This window comes from Canis aureus, chromosome 6 (assembly GCF_053574225.1).
Source record: "Canis aureus isolate CA01 chromosome 6, VMU_Caureus_v.1.0, whole genome shotgun sequence".
Classification (NCBI taxonomy): domain Eukaryota; kingdom Metazoa; phylum Chordata; class Mammalia; order Carnivora; family Canidae; genus Canis; species Canis aureus.
Genome location: NC_135616.1, coordinates 36,753,581 through 36,773,245, shown reverse-complemented (window position 1 = coordinate 36,773,245; position 19,665 = coordinate 36,753,581). Strand labels below are relative to the sequence as shown.

The following is a 19,665-nucleotide window of genomic DNA, read 5'->3' as shown; positions in this document are numbered from 1 at the left end:
TAAGTCACTGAACAGATTCAACAGATACAGTTAACTGAGAGCATTCCCATTTCTCCACAGGCCATACAGAATTTTTAAAAGAAAGAAAAGAGAGACCTTGGTCTGATGCCATGTTCTTGTAAAACTTCATACCTTCATGCACATTTAGTAGCAGGATACCATCCAAGTTCAGACTCCATTGGAGAGCAGTCATAGCAGGGCAGCATCTGAGTATTCTGTAGCTAAGTGGTTCTGAGGAGAGTGGAAACACTAAATATAAAATTGTTTCTGGAGGCCACAGTTCTAGCTTCAGTGTGCCTGAAGGGAGGTCTGTAAGCTTTCACAGGTTAGTCCTGATTTCTCCAGAGCAGTTGAGATTCCATAACTATAAGTATCTTAGTTGACAGTAACTTGAATATCTCCTTGTCTGCTCACATCCTCCCCCTTAGCCATTCTCATTGTTAACAATTGGTGATCATTCTATACTCTAAATATCCGAAATGTTGGTGGTCCTTATGTATTCTGATCCTGTGTCTATATGCTTCTCACCTATCAAGAAGGATCCTGGTTCAAGTGTAGATGTTAACCAGATTCATACCTGGGTCCTTAATTAAGTACAGTGGTTTTCAAGTTTTGATCATTAATGCTAGAACCAGATTCCAAAAGGGATAACACAAAACTGTAATGCTACACTATCTAGAACAGATGAGAGCAGTCCATTTATTTATTTCTAGTTGAAGCAGGGATGGGGCCCAAAAGCCCACGGTTCAACCTGTACCCTACCCTTGTCATCCTTCCTAAGGCACTTCCACAAAACTCTTAAGTTTTCAAAACTTAGTTTAAAAGTATCTTAAAAAAAAAAATCTCTAGTTAGAGTAGGCAGTGTGATCTGTAGTCTACGGGTATATGCTATCACTTGATTGTACATGTACTCATGAAATGACTTGAGAGAAAGCAATGTATTTGTAGTAAAAAGAGTGGGAGGCAGGATATTTCTAAAATGCCAAACAAAACCTTTTATCATGACTTAAGACAAACTTCGTAAGACCTCAGTTTTCAGTTGCTTCCTCTGTAAAACTGGTTAAGAACTATTTCAGAAGAGAACTCTCCAGGTAATTTATATATGTATACCTTTCCCAGGTCACTAATCTTTGATTCTAGATGTACCTCAACCAAAGAATTGTTCTCCCGAAGTGTTTTTGATGAAATAAATCACTTTCTCAGTGCCTCATAGTTTCAAAGTTATTTCAGATAATAAAACTTTGATACTAAGCAAAATGGATTTATTTTTTGCTGAAATTTTTCTTGGCCCCTGATTGGTCATTAGATGCTAGGTGTTGTGAAAACATTCTGTGCAAGGACCTGGGACACATAGTGGGCAATGCCCAAGGTTATTGATCAAGGTGAGTTTTGGAATCTTGTTTTTATTTCAGTTCTTATACGGCTTTATTCCCCCTTTGTGTTTTTGCACCATCTTTCTCTTTTCCAAATTCAATCCCTCCTTTTTTTCTTTGTCAATAACATTTCATTATTGAAGTAGTGCTGGTGTACAATGCTAATACATCCAGGTATATAGCATAGTGACTTGACAGTTCTATACATTGTGTGGTGCTTACCTCTTTAAGTGTAGTCACCATCTGTTTAGACATCCTATCCCTTCTTTACTCATCTTGCCCTTTGGCAAGCAAAATCATTTGAGACTTTTGAGGGGAAGTCATTAGTCCTGTTCACTTATTCCACGTTATAGTGAATGACGCCATTATTTATAGTACCAAATAGGCCAAGCCTGGAATTTAGTAATTCTCTTGATGCCTTCCTCTCCCTTGCCATTTAATCTGTCAACAATTTCTATTTTACCCCCTAAAGATCTCTTGAATTTGCTTTGTTTCCCCATAAATTTAAGCATCTCTCTCGTAGCCCTGCAGTAGCTTACCTGCAGTAGCTTACCTGGTCTTGCGTACAATTTGGCCCCTCTTCCATCCATTCTCCATACTGCAGCCAGAGTAAGCATTTGGAAAATTGCAAGTCATAATATTACCCACTTGCTTAAAATCCTTCAGTGCTGTTTTAGTCTGGTCACAGCTCTTAGTTCTGAAGGGGAAACTAGGAGCAGATTGCTTCAACCAAGTATGCCCTCACATAGAAAATAGACAACAAAAACGAATAAACTGAAACCAACCTCCAGATTCAGTGGGGAGGAAAAGTAGAGGGTCACCAGTGCAGAGAAGAGTTCTATCATACCGTGGCAGACTGCAGCACCGGACAAGAGGGGATGTTGGATGGGTTCTAGCAGCATGAATCCTCAATCAAGGAGTTCCCTATGTGTAAACCTGAGTGTGTATCCCGTTATGTCAGACTGCTCTAGCAAGGGTTTCATCTAGTCGTTTTTCATAGAGATTGCATAGGATAACCGGCTTTGCACTCAAAGTTTATTTGGATTAAAAGGCCGTGTGGATCAAAGAGACTCCCAGCATGTGCGCGGGAGGGGCGCAAGCAGTGAGGGAGATGGTTCCCCGCACTTCCAGATACTGATCCTCTAGGGACGACAGGCAAGGCCTGTGTTTGCTCTCCAACGGGAGGCAGGATTGGCGAGTTGGCAGCCTAAGGTTTGGCAACAGCTGGCGTAGGAAAAGAGGAACTTCAATGCCTGAGAGGGTGGTTAACAGCTACAAGTGCCAGGTGCTAGTCAAGTAGCAAAGCAGTTAATAACTTCAGAGATCGGGTATTTCAAGGAGAGTATCAAGGAGATGACTTCTGAGTTACCCCTCGAGAATGGGCATGACCGGTGCAGTGAGGGGAGGGTGCGGCAAGGAAAGGTACTCCACACGTGATTCACCCATGGCTCCAGAAGGGGAAAGAGCCGCTGAGCAAAAAGGCAGCGGTTTCGTTTCTCCTGCATCTGCGGCTAAGCACGCCAGCCCTTGAGGTGTCAGGAGCAACATTCCCACCTCCAAGGTGCTGAAGGAGCGAGACTAGACTCGGGAGCGCGCCCCCGCAGCCCGCAGGGAGCCGTGGGCGGATGGGGCGGATGGGGCGGAGCCGGGCCGGGGAGAGGCGGGACTTCCGGTGCGGCGGCCGGCCCAGTTTCCGGCGACTCCGGCCGCCTGCCTGCGGCTTCGGACTGACCTGAAGGACGCTGCGGACGGCGGGGCTGTGCTGACTTTCCTGGGAGCGGGGCTCCTGCTGAGGACGGCGCGCGGAGCAGGGGTGAGGAACCGCTGTGGGACGGGCGACCTCTCGCCCGTGCGGAGGCAGCATTTCTTTGTGAGAGAGCTCGGGGACACAGCGGTTGCGTCTCAGGCCACCCCTTCCTGGGCCGCGGACCAACCCGCGCGCGCCCTCCGTGACGCCGGTCCCGCCCCTCGCTGCTGCTGGGCCTCCACGCATGCGCGCGGCTCCAGGCCCCTCCCCGCGGGCAGGGGGCGGGGCTGCGGGCTCGGGGGCCCCCAGCGGCTGGGCGTGGCGGGCCTTCCCCTGGACTGGATTCCCAAGCCGGCGCCGCTTCCGCGCAGTCAGCCCAGGTCCCGAGTGGTGCGCTAGGGCCGTTCCCACCCAGGAGATGGAGGAGATCGCAGTTGTCAGTGCCGAGAGGTTACGGAGACAGGGATTCACGAACTGGGTTAACTCAGCATCCTGCCCTGAGCGATCAGTAGTGCAGCGAACAGGCAACGCTGCGCCTCTTTCTTCAGAGCTTAACAGAGTGGACCCAGTGATAAGTGGGATAATAGGAACACGCTGGGGCTGGGGGGGCGGGGGGGCTCCTGGCCCAGCCCTGGGCGAAGAGGAGTTGGACTCCGCAATGCCAGAGGGAAGGGATGCTGATCTGGGACCTATGAACGGCAGGCGTTGGCCAGAGAAAGGGAGGGTGCAGGGGACGGGGGTGGTAGGAGGCCGAGAACCAAAGTGGTTCCAGACAGAAGTCCAGCGATGAGGGAGGTCGGGGGTAGGCCTGGTAGGCCCCTGCAGTGCCGTGAAACTTTGCTGTGGGAGCAGAGACCGAGGAGTTGGAGAGGTAAGGCCGGGCTCTGCACACCAGTGTCCATCGCTCACTCTCTCCTGAGGGCAGCGCAGAGCAACTGGAAGATTTTTTAACTGGTTAGTGACCGAATAATAGTGTCATCTACTGAGTGCATATACAGTGGTTCCAGACTCTTCTACTGGAAGTACGTAGGGAAGAAAAGAGAATTTGTATTCCCCGGGAGGTCTAGGAGGCATTTTCTACAAAGCCCTAACCTCCCAGGAGAAAATTGTTTGTTGAAACCTCCTGTTCTAAATATTTATAAGACACACAAGACTTGAATGATAAACCAGAGCATATACTAGGTTTGGTATAAAATGTTTTCTCAGATCCTCAGGTTATTCTGATGCTCTAGGACTTTGCATCATATATATCCTGTGATTTCTGTAGTCCTTGACCACATGCATCATGTACCCTCCCCTCCACCCCCAGGTACATAACCCAGCCTTTCTGTGTGCAGAACACTGTTCACAATACATGTGTTACTTTCTTTGATTGTCCTACCAACCATTAGAAATGGGAGTAATTCTTTATACTCAAACACTGAAGAACCTGCAGCTGAGAGGTTAAAAAAATCGCCCATGTTCACCCAGCTAGTGAGTTGACCTTCAAACCCAGGCGCTTTGCAACCCCTTAGTTCTGGGACTTCACTACTTCACTTCAGGAAATGGATTTGGGGCTGGAAATAAGGAGATTTGAAGCAGAGAAGACATTTAGGGAATTGTTGAAACAGGCGAGATGAGACGTGATTTCAAAACCCAAGATAGTTTTAGTAACTATGAAGAGAAGTGAGTGGATTCAAAGAACGTAGAGCTGCCACGATTTGACATTTGACTGAATAGGAGGAAGGAGTGGGGAGAGCCTGGTGGCTACATCTGGGTTGCTGGGGCAGCCATTCACTCATACGGATTGTAGGGAAAAGAGCAGCTTTGAGGATAACAAGGGCTTGTTGGACTGAGATGCACCACAGTATTCACGAGGAGATGTCCTTCTGATGTATCTTGAAGACTTCCCTTCAGCCTGAGAGAATTTACTTTTCTTCTTTGCGTTGAATATGTTCCGTTCGTTATCAGTTATTGATAACTTTCTGAGTTGTTGATGACCTACTTTCTAAGGTATATCCCCAGTAACCTGTTCAAACTATGGGAGATGGCGGGACATGGACTACTTCTGAAGCCTTTGCCTGTCTTTTAGAGGTGACACATGTATTTTACAATTAATTTTATCAAATACTGACCTGTAGTTCAAGTAACAAGTATTAAAAAAGTTCAGACGAGATCATGGCTGAAGTGGTCAAGGCCTATACTGGGGCTAATTGAGTAAATGTGTGTGTGTGTGTGTGTGTGTGTGTGTGTATTTAGATTTTATTTATTCATGAAAGACACAGAAGCAGAGACACAGGCCGAGGGAGAAGCAGGCTCCCTGCGAGGAGCGCGATGCAGGACTCGATCCTAGGACCCTGGGACCACACCTTGAGCCAAAGGCCAATGCTCAACCACTGAGCCACCCAGATACCCGAGGAAGTATATTTTGAGGTTGGAGTGGGGTACCTCAGGTTTTTTTTCTTCTAGGCCTCAATCACTCTCAGATATGTAATGCTCCAGAGAGCATTTTAGAATTTAAAAGCTATGTTCTGTGGGCGTCTGGGTGGCTCAATGGTTGAGCGTCTGCCTTCAGCTCAGGTCGTGATCCCCAGGTCCTGGGATCGAGTCCTACATTGGGCTCCCTGTGGGGCGCCTGCTTGAACTGCCTGTGTCTCTGCCTCTCTTTCTGCGTCTCTCATGAATGGATGAGTAAAATCTTAAAAAAAAATTATGTTCTGTGAAACTGATGAAAGCAAAAATACAGGTTTTTAAAATGCTTTGGTAACATTAAGCCTATGTGGATGCTTCGGTAAGGATTAATATTACCAGTATTTATTATGACCATTTGCTAGCTCTAGTTGTACAGGTTTATTTTTTTTTAAACAGTACAATTCTTTTGTTGTTTATCCAGTCTTGTTTATATTTTGTTCTTTAATTACCTTCAAGTTAACATTTTTTATTAAGTACAGATGTTGCCCATTGTTCTACTGGGTTGTTTGTCTTAATATTTATAGTTTATGTTTTCTGGATTCTGGTCTTTTCTCACATGTGTTGGAAATTTGTTTTTCACTCTGTATATTTTCACACTTTTTCTCTCTTTTCAGTACTTTAAAAAACTTTTTTTTCCAGCAATTGAATTCATTGGCCTTTTCCTCTTTGGTAGTGCTTTTTATGTGTTAAAAAGCCATTCCTATTCTCAAGTCATGAAGATATTCTCCTACTTAAAAACTTTACAGTTTTTGCTGCCACAAACAGATGGTTATTTCATCTACCTGGGGGAAAAACTTTGTGTGATGTTATAGGGGAGTGCAATTTAATTTTTTCTTATGTGGGTATTCAATTGTTCTAATGTTATTGACCATGTCATTGTTTCTTCATGGATCTGAAATTACCTCTGTCGTGTCTGGCTTCTACACATGGGGTAGGGGGTTGTTTTCTGGATTCTCTCTTCTGTTCCAGTGATCAGTTTATCTTTATGTGCTAATACCACAACATCTTAATTACAAGACCTCATTAATCAAATCTAGATATTAGGTAAAGCAAGGTCCCACCTTCTTTTTCTTCCTCAGTCTTGGCTGAGGTATCTTGGCTGTCTTTGGCCATTTGCAGTGATATATATATGTGTGTGTATATATATATATATATATATATATATATATATATAGCTTTTAGAATCAGCTTATCAAGTTCTACAAAACACTTTTTGAGATAGTGTTTCAAATTGTACTCAATGTATAGATCATTATAGGGAAAATTGACATCTTTACAATATCGGGTCTTTTAATCCATGAAAATGGTACCTCTCTATATATTTGACATTTTTGTGGCTTTCATTGAAGTTTTTTTGTTTTTTATTTTTAAAGATTTTATTTATTTATTCATGACACACACAGAGAGGCAGAGACACAGGCAGAGGAAGCAGCAGGCTCCATGCAGGGAGCCCACTGTGGGACTCGATCCCAGGACCTCGGGATCATGACCTGAACCAAAAGCAGATGCTCAACCACTGAGCCACCTAGGTACCCCTTCTTTGACGTTTTTAAGTTTTGACATAAAAATGTTGACATCTTTTATTAGACTTTTCCTGGTAACTTTATATTTTATGATACTATTGTAAGTAATATTTTTAAATTAGTTTTCTAATTATTTTTAGTGACATGTAAATGAAAATAATTTTTAATATTAATTGCTATACTTTCCTGCTGTCTTAGAATCTTGCATTTTTTGTATATACATTCATAACATGTATCAATAGCAATGGTTTTCTCTTTTCCAATCCTTATACCTTGTTTTTCTTGCCTACTATACTAGTTAGGGTATTATTTACACTGTTAAATGGAAGTGGTGATAGTAGCATCCTTGTGTTATTCCTATCTCAAAGAAAATATTTCCAGTATATTGCTGATAAGACTAATGTTGGCTGCAGCCTTTTTGTAGATAGTCTTTATCAGCTTACAGAAGTTCCTTTCCATTTTTATGTGCTCAGAGTATTTAGCATATACACATGCTGAATTTTATCAATGCTTTTTCTGCGTGAATTGACATGCTCAGACATTATTTTACTTCTTCTATCTATTAATATAAACAACAGTGATTGGTTTTCTAATTTAAACCAACCTAAGAAAAAATAAAAAAATAAAAAAATAAACCAACCTAAGTAGGATAACCCCAATTTGGTCATAATTCTTTTAATATATTACTAGGTTGACAGTTATTTTCTTTCAGCACATTAAAAATGTTATTTTAATGTATTTGGACTTGTCATTGTTGCTGGTGTGAAGTCAGCTACCAGTCTATTGGGTCTTTGAAAGTCATGTGTCTTTTCCCTTGGCTGCCTGCAGGATCTTTGCGTTGCTTCCAGTGTACAGTTATGAATTTCTTTTTATTTGTCTTGCTTGGAATGCTTTGGGCTTTCTGAATCTGCACATGGATAGTTCTTCATGGTTTTTTTTTTTTGCACAGATTTTTCAGCCTTGTCTTTTATTTGTTAAACATGTAGGCCTATCAGGCCTATCCAGTGATCTGTCTGATAATCACATTATCACAGGAGCCCTTACAGGACTACTTTATCCACTGTTGTTTCTGTAGGATCTTCTCCCTTATGATCTTTGTTTCTTTAGGTTACTTACTCATTATGCTTAGAATTTTATTTGATTTTATTTATGGAATTTTGTGGCTGTTTGGGCTGAAAGTAATGAGGAGGGTTTGCACTTACTTCAGCCAGGCACCTGCTAGTTAAGATCATTGTAATTAAAATCCTGAAGGTTTCCTAATGACTTATCTTCAGTAATGTGAATTTGGTCTACAGACTGGGTCTAGGGCTGGCTTATGGTTACTCATTCTTTGTGGCACTTTCTTCCTTTTACTCTTTGGGCCAAGTTTCATAGCAGTTTATTTTCTTGTAGTTGACTGAGACAGGGTGGGGTGGGAATATCAGTGATGGTTTATTTCTGGCTCATCCTTACACTGAAGGCTCTGCTTTTAGATTGGGAGGATCTGTCTCTTCAGGTGGGCTCTGAGGTTTATTTTTTGTTCCCTACAGGGATTGGGACAAGAGGGAGCTAAACATAACTTAATGTGGGCAAATGCTCCTAGGGCCAGAACAGGCTACAGTATTCTACTCATCTCCTTGTTTCTTGCTTTGACTCAATCTAAGAAATTCTTTTCTTCCTTGCTCCTTGAAGCTTTATACACACACACACATACACACATATACATATACATACATACACATACACACATATACACATACATATACACACACATATACATACACCTTGAACAACATGGGTTTAAACTGTGCTCATCTACTTATACAGGATTTTTTTCAATAAATACAGTGTAATACTGTAAATGTATTTTCCTTGTGATTTTTAATACTTTTTTCTAGCTTATTTTATTGTAAAAATAGAACATGCAATACATACGACATACAAAATACTTGTTAATCAACTGTTTATGTTATCAGTAAGGCTTCTAGTCAACAGTAGGCTATTAATAGTTAAGTTCAGGTGGAATCAAAAATTATACTTGGATTTCCAACTGTGCAGGGGTCAGCCTCCCTAGCCCACATGTTTTTCAGGGGTCAAATGTGTGTGTGTGTGTGTGTGTGTGTGTATTTTAATCTAGTATTGTTAAGTTTAATTTGGAGAGCTAATTTGGTTACGTAGCCAGCTATATTATTGGAAGCGCAACTCCAAGAATGATTTTTTTAAAAAGAAGCGTACCAGAGTTTATTCATAGGAGACTATGAGTAGGAGACTACAAGTTTCTGTCATTGCTCAGGATATATTTGGAACTGTTTTTTTGGAATTGGTTTCAGAGCTAGTAGCATATTCTTTTAAATATCTTTATTGGCTATAGTTGTCCTCCTTTAAAGATGTAACTCGGGCTTATCAGAGGATCCAGCAGTCACACTTCACACTTCTGTTTACCCAAATAATTGAAAACTTCTGTTAATAGAAAAACCTGTGCATGAATGTTTATAACTACTTTATTCATGATCCCTGAAAACCAGAAATACCAAGATAAAATTCGACAGGAGAATGGATAAACTGTGGTATGTCCACATTTTGGGATACTGTTCAATAACAAGAGAAATGAGCTTTATTGATTCTGGCAAAAACATGGATGGATCTTCATTGCATTTTACTAAGTAAAAGAAGCCCACCCCAAAAGGCTACATATTCTATGATTTTATTCATATGACATTCTGAAAAAGAACTAGGGACAAAGAATATCAGTGGTTGCCGAGAATTGGTGGAGGGAAGAGCAGTTGATTACAGGGGAGGTACACAGGGGGAACTTATAGGATAATATTTTTGATACTTGTTTGTATGTCTGAAATATTTTATTATAAAAGCAAAAAATGGAAGAAAAAATGAATAAGCTTAAAAAAAACTAAAAATGAAGTTCCCTCCTCTTCTCTTTAGCTTACCCAGTGTTCTTACTTATTCTGTTATTTTTAAACCATGCATATGCCTTATACTCCACTGTATATACAATGTAGCTCATAATAAGCAAATTTTATTTTTTATTTTTTATTTTTTTTAATAAGCAAATTTTAAAGGGGAAAATATGCAAAAGGAAAGTTGGATGTGGTTAAGGTAAGGAAACCATCTCTTGACTAAAATGACTGTATAGCTTGAAATTTCTTATCTTTAGTGACCTGTAAACACTGCTAACTCCTTGACCACTTATGTCATGTCAGGCTATAATAGTAGAGATGGGCAATTAGAACATTTTCTTTCGGGATCCCTGGGTGGCGCAGCGGTTTGGCGCCTGCCTTTGGCCCAGGGCGCGATCCTGGAGACCCGGGATCGAATCCCATGTCGGGCTCCCGGTGCATGGAGCCTGCTTCTCCCTCTGCCTGTGTCTCTGCCTCATTCTCTCTCTCTCTGTGACTATCACAAATAAATAAAAATTAAAAAAAAAAAAAAAAAGAACATTTTCTTTCTTTCTTTCTTTCTTTCTTTCTTTTTTTTTTTTTTTTCCTGATTTTTAGAATTTATTTATATATACTAAGAGAGCACACATGTCCCTGCAGGGAGAGGGGCAGAGGAAGAGGGAGAGAGAGAATCATAAGTAGACTCCACCCCAGTCTGCTGTGGCTTTATCTCAAAATCTGGAGATCATAACCTGAGCTGAAGACAAGTGTCAGACACTTAACCGACTGAGCCATCCAAGTACCCTTGAACATTTTCATCTTATATAGCAAAAGATGAAAAAGATTTTGCCAGTGGTTTAAGGTTTTCCATCCATCTATTCTTCAGAGTACATTTGTTCATATTAAAATAAATGAATGGGGACGCCTGGGTGACTCCCCAGGCGCTTGAGCATCTGCCTTTGGCCCAGGCGTGATCCCGGGGTCCGGTATGAACACCTCACATCAGGCTTCTTGTAGGGAGCCTGCTTCTTCCTCTGCCTATATCTCTGCCTCTCTCTTTGTACCTCTCATGAATAAATAAATAAAATCTTTAAAAAAATAAGATAAAATAACATAAATGAATTGTTCCACCAAAGAATTATTTTAAGAAATCTGAAAGTAAATAGTAACTTCTCTTTTTTAATACTATTCCCCTTCCTACAGCTTTAATTCAAGATATAAACAAAACAAAACAAAACAAAACAAAACCAACCATTCTAAAAGTTTCATGAATCAAATTATGGATTTTGGATTTTTAAAAACACATTCTTTTCTAAAAGAGAAGCAGCTTAACACTAAGCAGTATCTTTCTGGATATGAATGATATTTTTGAAGACTTACCCGTTTTTAATTGTCCATTGTTTCCTAAACTGTATTTTTAATTTCATTTGCTCTCTCCTAGGGAATGAAGGATGGCAGCACGCCGTGCATTAAAAGCTGTTTTGGTGGATCTCAATGGCACACTTCACATTGAAGATGCAGCTGTGCCAGGCGCACAGGAAGCTCTTAAAAGGCAAGCTATTCTCCAGGTTCAGCTGACAAATATGTTTGTAAGTGCCATATTACCAAGGCAGATCATTAGCTAAATGGATGGCCTTAAGATGGCATTTCACCAGCTTACCATATATACAGGAACTGCCTTGGGTTTAGCCACAAGATATATGCACTGTAATTTCCTGCAAACACCAGTTTCTAAACCTTTATTAGGTTTGGCCTTTTGATCTAGTCTTTTTGTTCTTTGTGTGTGTGTCTTTATCTAAGTCAGTAATGTAAATTTTGGAATGAAAACTTAAGATTCTAAAGTACGGAATAAATAGCGTTGGAAAATCACAGATGAACCCTGGAATCACAAAATGAAACATACACATGCACAAAGGCATAGCTCTGCCCTCTACCCCTTCACCCAAAATCTAGCATTGAGTGTGCAACTGCTCAAGTAAAATTCAGTTAAGAGACTTGAAGTTTTATATTGGTTTCCATCAACAAAATGTAATGCTTTTGAAGGTTAGAGACTATCTTATATTTCTTTTTTTTTTTTTTTCCATTCGAAACACAACTTTATTCTGATTCCAAATGAAAAGGAATGGGAATGACAGTGACACGAGATTTCACCACTGGATATAGTGATGGGACTATAGCAGTCTCATATCTGAAACTCAGGAGGGAAACAGTTGCGTTCCAAAACAGCTAAATATGCAGGTCCAAAAAATGAAGGTGCTTTTCAAACTACCATACTCACTCCAAAGCCCGTTCGTCTCCTTCAGCACCCCAAAGGTAAAGTTACATATTCAGCTATGTAAGAAAGTGGCAAACACTCCCCCCCCCCCCCCGACATCACAGGACAGTTGCCTATAAAACTAGACTTCTGACCCCAGGCTTTCTCACAGGGCACTTTCTCACAGAGAGCGTCCTCGTCCTCATCCAGGAGAGCAGTTGTCTGAGCAGCCTCTAGATCAGGTTCATACTGTGCTGCCAAAGCTAGATCCATGATAATCTCTGGTGGGGCAAGAGCAGGTATGGTGGCAAACTCCCAAGTTAGGGTCTCCATTTAGTTTTCTAGCAAGCCCTGTGAAGAGCTTTTCAAAGTTGTAGTTACTTTTGGCAGAAATGTCAATAGTACTAAAGGTTCTTCTTTCAGTGGAAGACAATAGACTTTGCCTTAATTGTCCTGTCCTTAATGTCTACTTTGTTGGGACACTTGGGTGGCTCAGTGGTTGAGCATCTGCCTTCAGCTCAGGACGAGATCCTGGAGTTCCAGGATGGAGTCCCACATCGGGCTCCCTGTGAGGAGCCTGATTCTCCCTCTGTCTGTGTCTCTGCCTCTCTCTATGTCTCTTACGAATAAATAAATAAAATCTTTAAAAGAAAATATGTCCATTTTGTTGCCACACAGCACAATGGGGATGTTTGCACACTCCTACCAAATCTCTTTGTCAGTTAGGCTCATTCTTGTAAATAACTCTTGACATTACATTAAATGTTATAATGACACACAGGGGCTTGGATGGAATAGCCATCCCTAAGCCCACCAAATTTCTCCTGACCAGCCATTTTCCCTACATTGAACTTAATAAGCCCTCTGTTGGTATGGACCTCAACACCCAAGGTGGCTGCTACTTCTCAAAATTCACCAGTCAGATGATGTTTCATGAATGTAGTTTTTCCAGTTACCACCATTCCCAACCAACCAGCACAAGTTTGAACTGGACTTGGGGTCCTCCTTGGGCAGCCAAGCATGTTGGTGCTTCCAAGGAACATCTCTGGCCCATCTCACTGAGCTCTTATATTTCTGACAGATCAACCACAACACTTAATGCAAGTCTACATATAAATTGGGGATATGGTAAAAATTTATTTAAGCGAACTGATGTTAGTGCTTCCAAATTCTGAAAAAATTACTCATCAGTCAGAACTAATAATGTTATTAAGTACCTTCATCCTAAAATACTTTAGAGAAGTTTTCAAAAATCAGCAGTACTTAGCATGTGGTGCTTATCATTTTCCAACCTTAAAACATTCATAGTATGCTGGTTTTTTTTTTCAGAAAATGCAGTGATTAGTGTCACAGCCAGGTGTTAGACCAAAAGATGGAAAAAGACTTTGTATTCTCAAGAAGCTTATTTCCCATTTGGGGAATCAATAAACAGAGAGAGGCTTATGTATCTGGTAGGCCTCTGTTGGAATCTATCAGTTTAGTTAGAGTTACAATATTCATTATAAGTGGACAACATGTTTAAAGCCAAAAGAAAACCTGTTGCAGAGTTGGACTTTGTCTTGACACAGTTTCTCTTTCTAGAGTTGGCTTTCTAGAGAAAAGGATGCCTGTTGATCAGTCTCTTCTTCTATTGGAGTAGAGCTTCTACTGCTTTAATGATGAGCTTTCTATTCGATTGAAAGAAAAATCTTGGGATCCCTGGGTGGCGCAGCGGTTTGGCGCCTGCCTTTGGCCCAGGGCGCGATCCTGGAGACCCTGGATCGAATCCCACGTCGGGCTCCCGGTGCATGGAGCCTGCTTCTCCCTCTGCCTGTGTCTCTGCCTCTCTCTCTCTCTCTCTCTCTGTGACTATCATAAATAAATAAAAATTAAAAAAAAAAAAGAAAAATCTTTTATTTGTAGTAAACAGTGGACACCATCTCTAAGTTGCTCAGTAAACTGTGAACCTGCCAGTTTGCGGGGACAAGAACCTACACATTGTTCTCTTACTGGCACCAACTGGCATGGGGGTGGGGGGTGGGGAGGGTTCCATCGCAAAGAAATCACTAGACTCTGTCACTGTTGGCTTTGGTTTCTGTGGAAGGAAAGAGACTATGGGAAGTTGAAGGACTAGTCAAAAGAAAAGTTTTTTTTAATCCACATTAAAAGTGATGTGGTAATTTCCATACTTGTACTTGTTCATTTTTAATTCTATTGGTAGTAGTTCTGTTGAAGTAATCAGTTTCTTTTGAGAGGTAAACCACCACATTTAATGTGTTTTTCAGAAAAGCTCTCACACAGACACTGTACAGGTAATCATAATTACAGCAAACCATTTAATCATGGAAATTCATTTAATGCTCTTTGGGTGAATACCTAAAAATATTTTTTCTGATTTATTTGCTTGCTTGTTTTAATTGTGGTTGGTGCTGTTAGGTTTTGTGTCCATTTGAGACAGGTGTAAAACCGACTGAGCCATCCAAAAAAAAGCAACAGGATATTGATATAAAATTTTAAATTGTGACTAAATTAAAATTATTTTTAGATTTTGGATTAAAATACTGTAGGTCTAACAAAATAATTTCCATTTGTAAAGAAAGCTAGACTATCATGAATTGTCTCTCTGGTACCGGCTTACCAGTTTAGGTTCCAGAAGCAGATCATAAAATCATAAAATAGGTAGTTCAGGGGGAAAACACATTTCAGTCTGGACAATTGGAATGTTTCTTTGAGCTTTCCAGACAGCTTCTGCCTATTAACTTAGTAACAATTAGTGTTGAGCCACTAATTGGGAAGAAGGGAAAAACATTCTGAAGTATCCTCTGTTCTGTTGATATAGATCAGAAGCTGTACCAGCATAGATCGGAGTTCCTACCTGGGTTCTACTGCCACACACACACACCCCAGCTGTGCAAAGTGAGCATTCACTTAACTCCTTGGCTTCTGTTGTCCCAAATTTAAGAGAAGGTTGTACTAGTAGATAATCTCTAAGGTAACTTATCTTTCATAATCTGTGAGTACAGTGGTTACCAAGCTTTGTTTTTTTCACTTTACTAAAACCCTGTGGCAAAACTTAGTTATAGAAGACTCTCAAAAAGGTAGACATAGGTTTTACATTTTGACTTTGCATCCTTTGGAGATGAAGCAGTCCACGGGGTGTGGATAATTTGTAAAAAAGCTCATTAGCAGTAAAAATTTTTACATGGTGACTTACTCTTCATTTTCTGACCTTTGGCAAGTGCTATCAAATTAGATTTTATGGGGATTAGGATGTAAAAGCTGCCTATTGACATCTAAATTTTACTTTCCCAGGTTACGCGGTGCTTCTGTAATCGTTAGGTTTGTGACCAATACAACCAAAGAGAGCAAGCAAGACCTTTTGGATAGGTTGAAAAAATTGGAGTTTGATATCTCTGAAGATGAAATATTCACTTCTCTGACTGCAGCCAGAAATTTAGTAGAGCAGAAACAGGTTCGACCCATGCTGCTAGTGGATGATCGGGCACTACCTGATTTCAAAGGTAGGGGAAATTGGAAAGACACAGAAATTGGTTCTTCATATTTGCTTACAAATCATTCTAAAACTGGACATTTACAAGTGTCTTTGTCAGATTGCCTCTTATTATTATGGAAATGGTCAACAGTTTTAATCTAAATTCATGTTTCCCAAACCTATTTTGACCACAGTCCACAGTATGCACACATAATATAGTAACCCAGTAGATATATGTTTGTGTTTATGTATGTTAAACAGTACTTACTTTTGGAAATGTACTCCATTCTCTATTTGGTTTATTTAATTGTTTGATTTTCATGCTGCTTAGAGCCCTCCAAATTAGCTTCACAATCTGCTAATGAATCATGGCCCACAGTTTGAAAAAACACAGGTCAAAATCACTTTGTGTATTATAATCCTTAATCTAGGAGTCACTGTATTAGTTTGAATAAATGAGATAAACTAAGATCTACTTACTTAAAAATAAGTCTTGGAATCTTACATTTTATTTCAGTTTTTGTTAATAGAATTAATCTGATCCCACTTAAAAATGATTGATTATAGGGAGTTTATATTTATGCTAGACTTGGCTTTTGAGACTGATGAATAAATCTTAATAATATTGTGAAAAAAGGTATTCTGTATAGTGTGAGGTTTTTGCAATGCCCATAAAGTATTTTCAATCAAAATAAAATAAAACTATTTTCTCTTTGGAAAAATTAACAGACTCTGGGAAAATACCCTGGTTTTATGAAGCTTTGCCACATTACTTTTATAAATGACAGAGTGAAATGACACAATATGGAAAAATGGGCATAAAAGCCTCATTATAAAACCATATGATGGCTTTACAAATAATGATTAGGGAAATTCAGCATGAATATGTTGTATATCATTAGGCAGAACCTCAAAACTTCTCAGGAAATAGAACACTGTATCAAGCAGAATTATAATTTTAAGGAACAGAAGCCAACAGAAAATACATTTCTTAAAAGGATCTAAATGCTGACAGTGCACCTCCTATGGAGATTTGTCAATAGCTAGCAAAATGTATCTGAAGCAGAACTGCCACTTGTAGGAATCTATTCCTAAGAGGTGGCTACAAAAATACACAATGGCATACAATCAAAGTTGTTTGTTACGGTCTTATTTGAAATAACAAAGGATTGGAAACAACCCAAATGTTCATTGGAAAGGATTGTTTAAACTATGATATGTCCACAAAATAGAATGCCTTGTAGCTGAAATATAAGTAAGGGCAAATTCTGTCTCTTGATAAGGAGTGGTCTTCATAAGCTATATGAAGTGAAAAAGGGAGTTGTAGAAAACCTTACATATTTTCTGTGTAAGAAAATGAGAGGGAAATGGAGATCTATGGATTTGTCTTATAATTGTGAAAGGAAGCTAAAGAAGAATAAATGGGGGGATCCCTGGGTGGCGCCTGCCTTCGGGCCAGGGCGTGATCCTGGAGTCCTGGGATCGAGTCCCGCATCGGGCTCCCTGCATGGAGCCTGCTTCTCCCTCTGCCTGTGTCTCTGCCTATCTCTCTGTCTCTCTCTCTCTGTGTGTCTCTCATAAATAAATAAATAAAATCTTTAAAAAAAAAAGAAGAAGAAGAATAAATGGGAAACTAGGAAAAGTAGTTATCTAAATGGGAAGGAAGGGAGAAATGGATTAGGAGACAAAACTTCTCTAAAAGTACTTTGTATAGCTTTGCCTTTGGAACCATGTAAATATTTTGCATATTTAAAAGACAACTAAATGGTAAAAAATAATCCAGTCCCTGAAAACTAAAATCAAATTGAAACAAGTAAATTTAATTCTGTGTCAAGTTGGTGGCATAAACCACTTAGAGAAAAGAGTTACTTTAAATGACTTTAAAATACAATATTTTGATTGTTCATGGTGTGATAAATTCTAAGGGTAAAAACTACATTCGATAGTCTTAGTGTTATTAGTAATGTTGATAGTATTATTTTTAAATTATAGATACAGGATAAAGCAAAGTAGTAATTATGCTAATATTGGTAGTACCCATGATTTTATGTGTAAGTGAAAAGAGATACAAATATAAAAATCAAATAAGCTGTATATTACTAATTTTGAATCAAAAATGTCATTATCAAAAAAAAAAAAAAAAAGATGTCATTATCAACTCCCTTGTTCTCTGAAAAAATACACATTATCCAGATCTTCCACTGCAAAGACCTGGAAGCAGTGATAGCCAGTGCTCAGATGGTGGTGCACTACCATTTCTGAATTACTCAATACTTGTGGCTACTATAAGGAGGAAGTTGGGAATCTAGGTCTCTGCTCTATTTCTTCCCCTCACATTTTGGTGGAATTGACAATAAGAATGCTTCAGGGCAGGCATTGAGTGAGGCAAATAGGCTTAGTTATATAGATAAGCCACAAAACCTTTCATCAGACTTTTAATAACTGTAATAGTGAATGTACCTGTTTGGTTTTCATATCTGAAGTTCTGTTATCAGATACCAAGACTTTAAAATATGCTTTAATTATAGAATAATATTTGTGGAACTAAGAGTGGATTAAGCATTAAGTAGAAACCTGTAGAATCTATAGGCATTCCGTATTTATCATGAATGTGTTAACCTCAGCTGTGTCAATTAGAAAGTTTAATTTCCTTGCCTCTTAGACTTTTAGTCCCTCATCAGTTGCTATTGATCTGATAGCTCATAGAGAACTCATCGCTGTTCTTGTTGATTGTAATCAGTAAAGCTTTTTAAAGTTAGAAATTGTCACTTGTTTGAGAACATCAAGTTACAAGTTTCCATTGAGATCTTCTAGTTACTGAGTAGCTATAACACCATGGAAAAAGAATATGCAAAAATACTAGGAGACTTTTTTTAAGTATTGCTTATACCTCCAAAGTACATTGGGCAGGATAATATCTTAAATTTCAGAGTATGGCTACAGCAAAAATTTGTATTTGATTGACTAAAGCCATTTTATTATAAAACATATCATTGCTGTTAACAATTACATATTTTTTTCCATTCCCAGGAATACAAACAAGTGATCCTAACGCTGTGGTCATAGGATTGGCACCAGAACATTTTCATTATCAAATTCTGAATCAAGCCTTCCGGTAAGTCTTTAGCTCTTTATTTTTCATCTGATCATATAATCCCCTCTTCCCTTCCTGAGTCTCTGTCATGGAAGGTTATAGATATATTTTACTTTCTGGCCACCCAAATTGTACATGAGGATAGATGTCTTCAAGATAACTTCAAGATCAACATTAAATCATATTTATTGCTAGCTTGCTTAGTTTTTTAAAAATAATCAGTATGTTAGAAAGTGATGATCATTGGGGTTTTTCTGGTTTGTAGAATCAATTATCTTGGGGCAGAAATTCAGAATAAAATTGCAGCTCTGAAGCTAGCAAGTTTGTAATGGAACCCAAGTCCATGTGCCCAGTGGCCCAAAGCCAGTCACTGAGACATATCAGGTTTGCAGCAAGGAAAGAGTTTATTCAAGAAGCAGCCAGAAGAAGAGACTGGAGGACTAGCTTCTAATCTGCCTCCTCCAAGGAGGGAGAGAACAAATGTTTTATAATCAGAGGGGTTGAGATTATATACGTATTGATGAAAAGGGCAGGGAAACTTACATAGCTGTTAATGAGAAAAGATGGATTGTGATCATTGAGCAAACGTATGTAACATCCCATGTTCACTTTGGGGTGAGGATTTGACACCAGAATGGGACAAAATTGAGCCCTGACATCAAAATGGTATCTTAGGACAAAGAGAAGAAGGTTGCTAGAGGCATGCTCTGAGAACTGACATGAACTGAATGGGATCTTGGGTTATATCCAGCAAGGAACGCTGGGCTTTGCTTGTTCATAGGCTGGAACTGTATCAGATGACCTTGAGTCCAGGCTTCTGCAGAGACAGTTGATGGATATGTTAGTGGGGTCTGAAAAGATAGAATAGCTGATGAGGG

At 39.6% G+C, this 19,665-nt stretch overlaps 1 protein-coding gene and 1 pseudogene across 5 annotated transcripts in view; one reads left to right on the top strand and one right to left on the bottom strand.

The window, feature by feature from the left end:
* Positions 1-3,028: 3,028 nt before the first annotated feature.
* The window catches only part of HDHD2 (haloacid dehalogenase like hydrolase domain containing 2), a 35,974-nt gene continuing 19,337 nt past the window's right edge, over positions 3,029-19,665 (top strand). For 2 of the 5 annotated variants that reach the window (XM_077900687.1, XM_077900686.1), the window contains exons 1-4: positions 3,029-3,186; positions 11,409-11,519; positions 15,513-15,721; positions 18,724-18,808. In XM_077900687.1, coding sequence (XP_077756813.1) covers positions 11,419-11,519; positions 15,513-15,721; positions 18,724-18,808 — 395 coding nt within the window. In that variant the 5' untranslated portion in view covers positions 3,029-3,186; positions 11,409-11,418. Of the gene's footprint in view, positions 3,187-11,408; positions 11,557-14,275; positions 14,513-15,039; positions 15,117-15,512; positions 15,722-18,723; positions 18,809-19,665 lie in introns of those variants that run through there. The other 3 variants (XM_077900691.1, XM_077900690.1, XM_077900688.1) reach the window with 3 other exon arrangements.
* LOC144315314 (GTP-binding nuclear protein Ran-like) lies at positions 12,267-14,173 on the bottom strand (annotated as a pseudogene).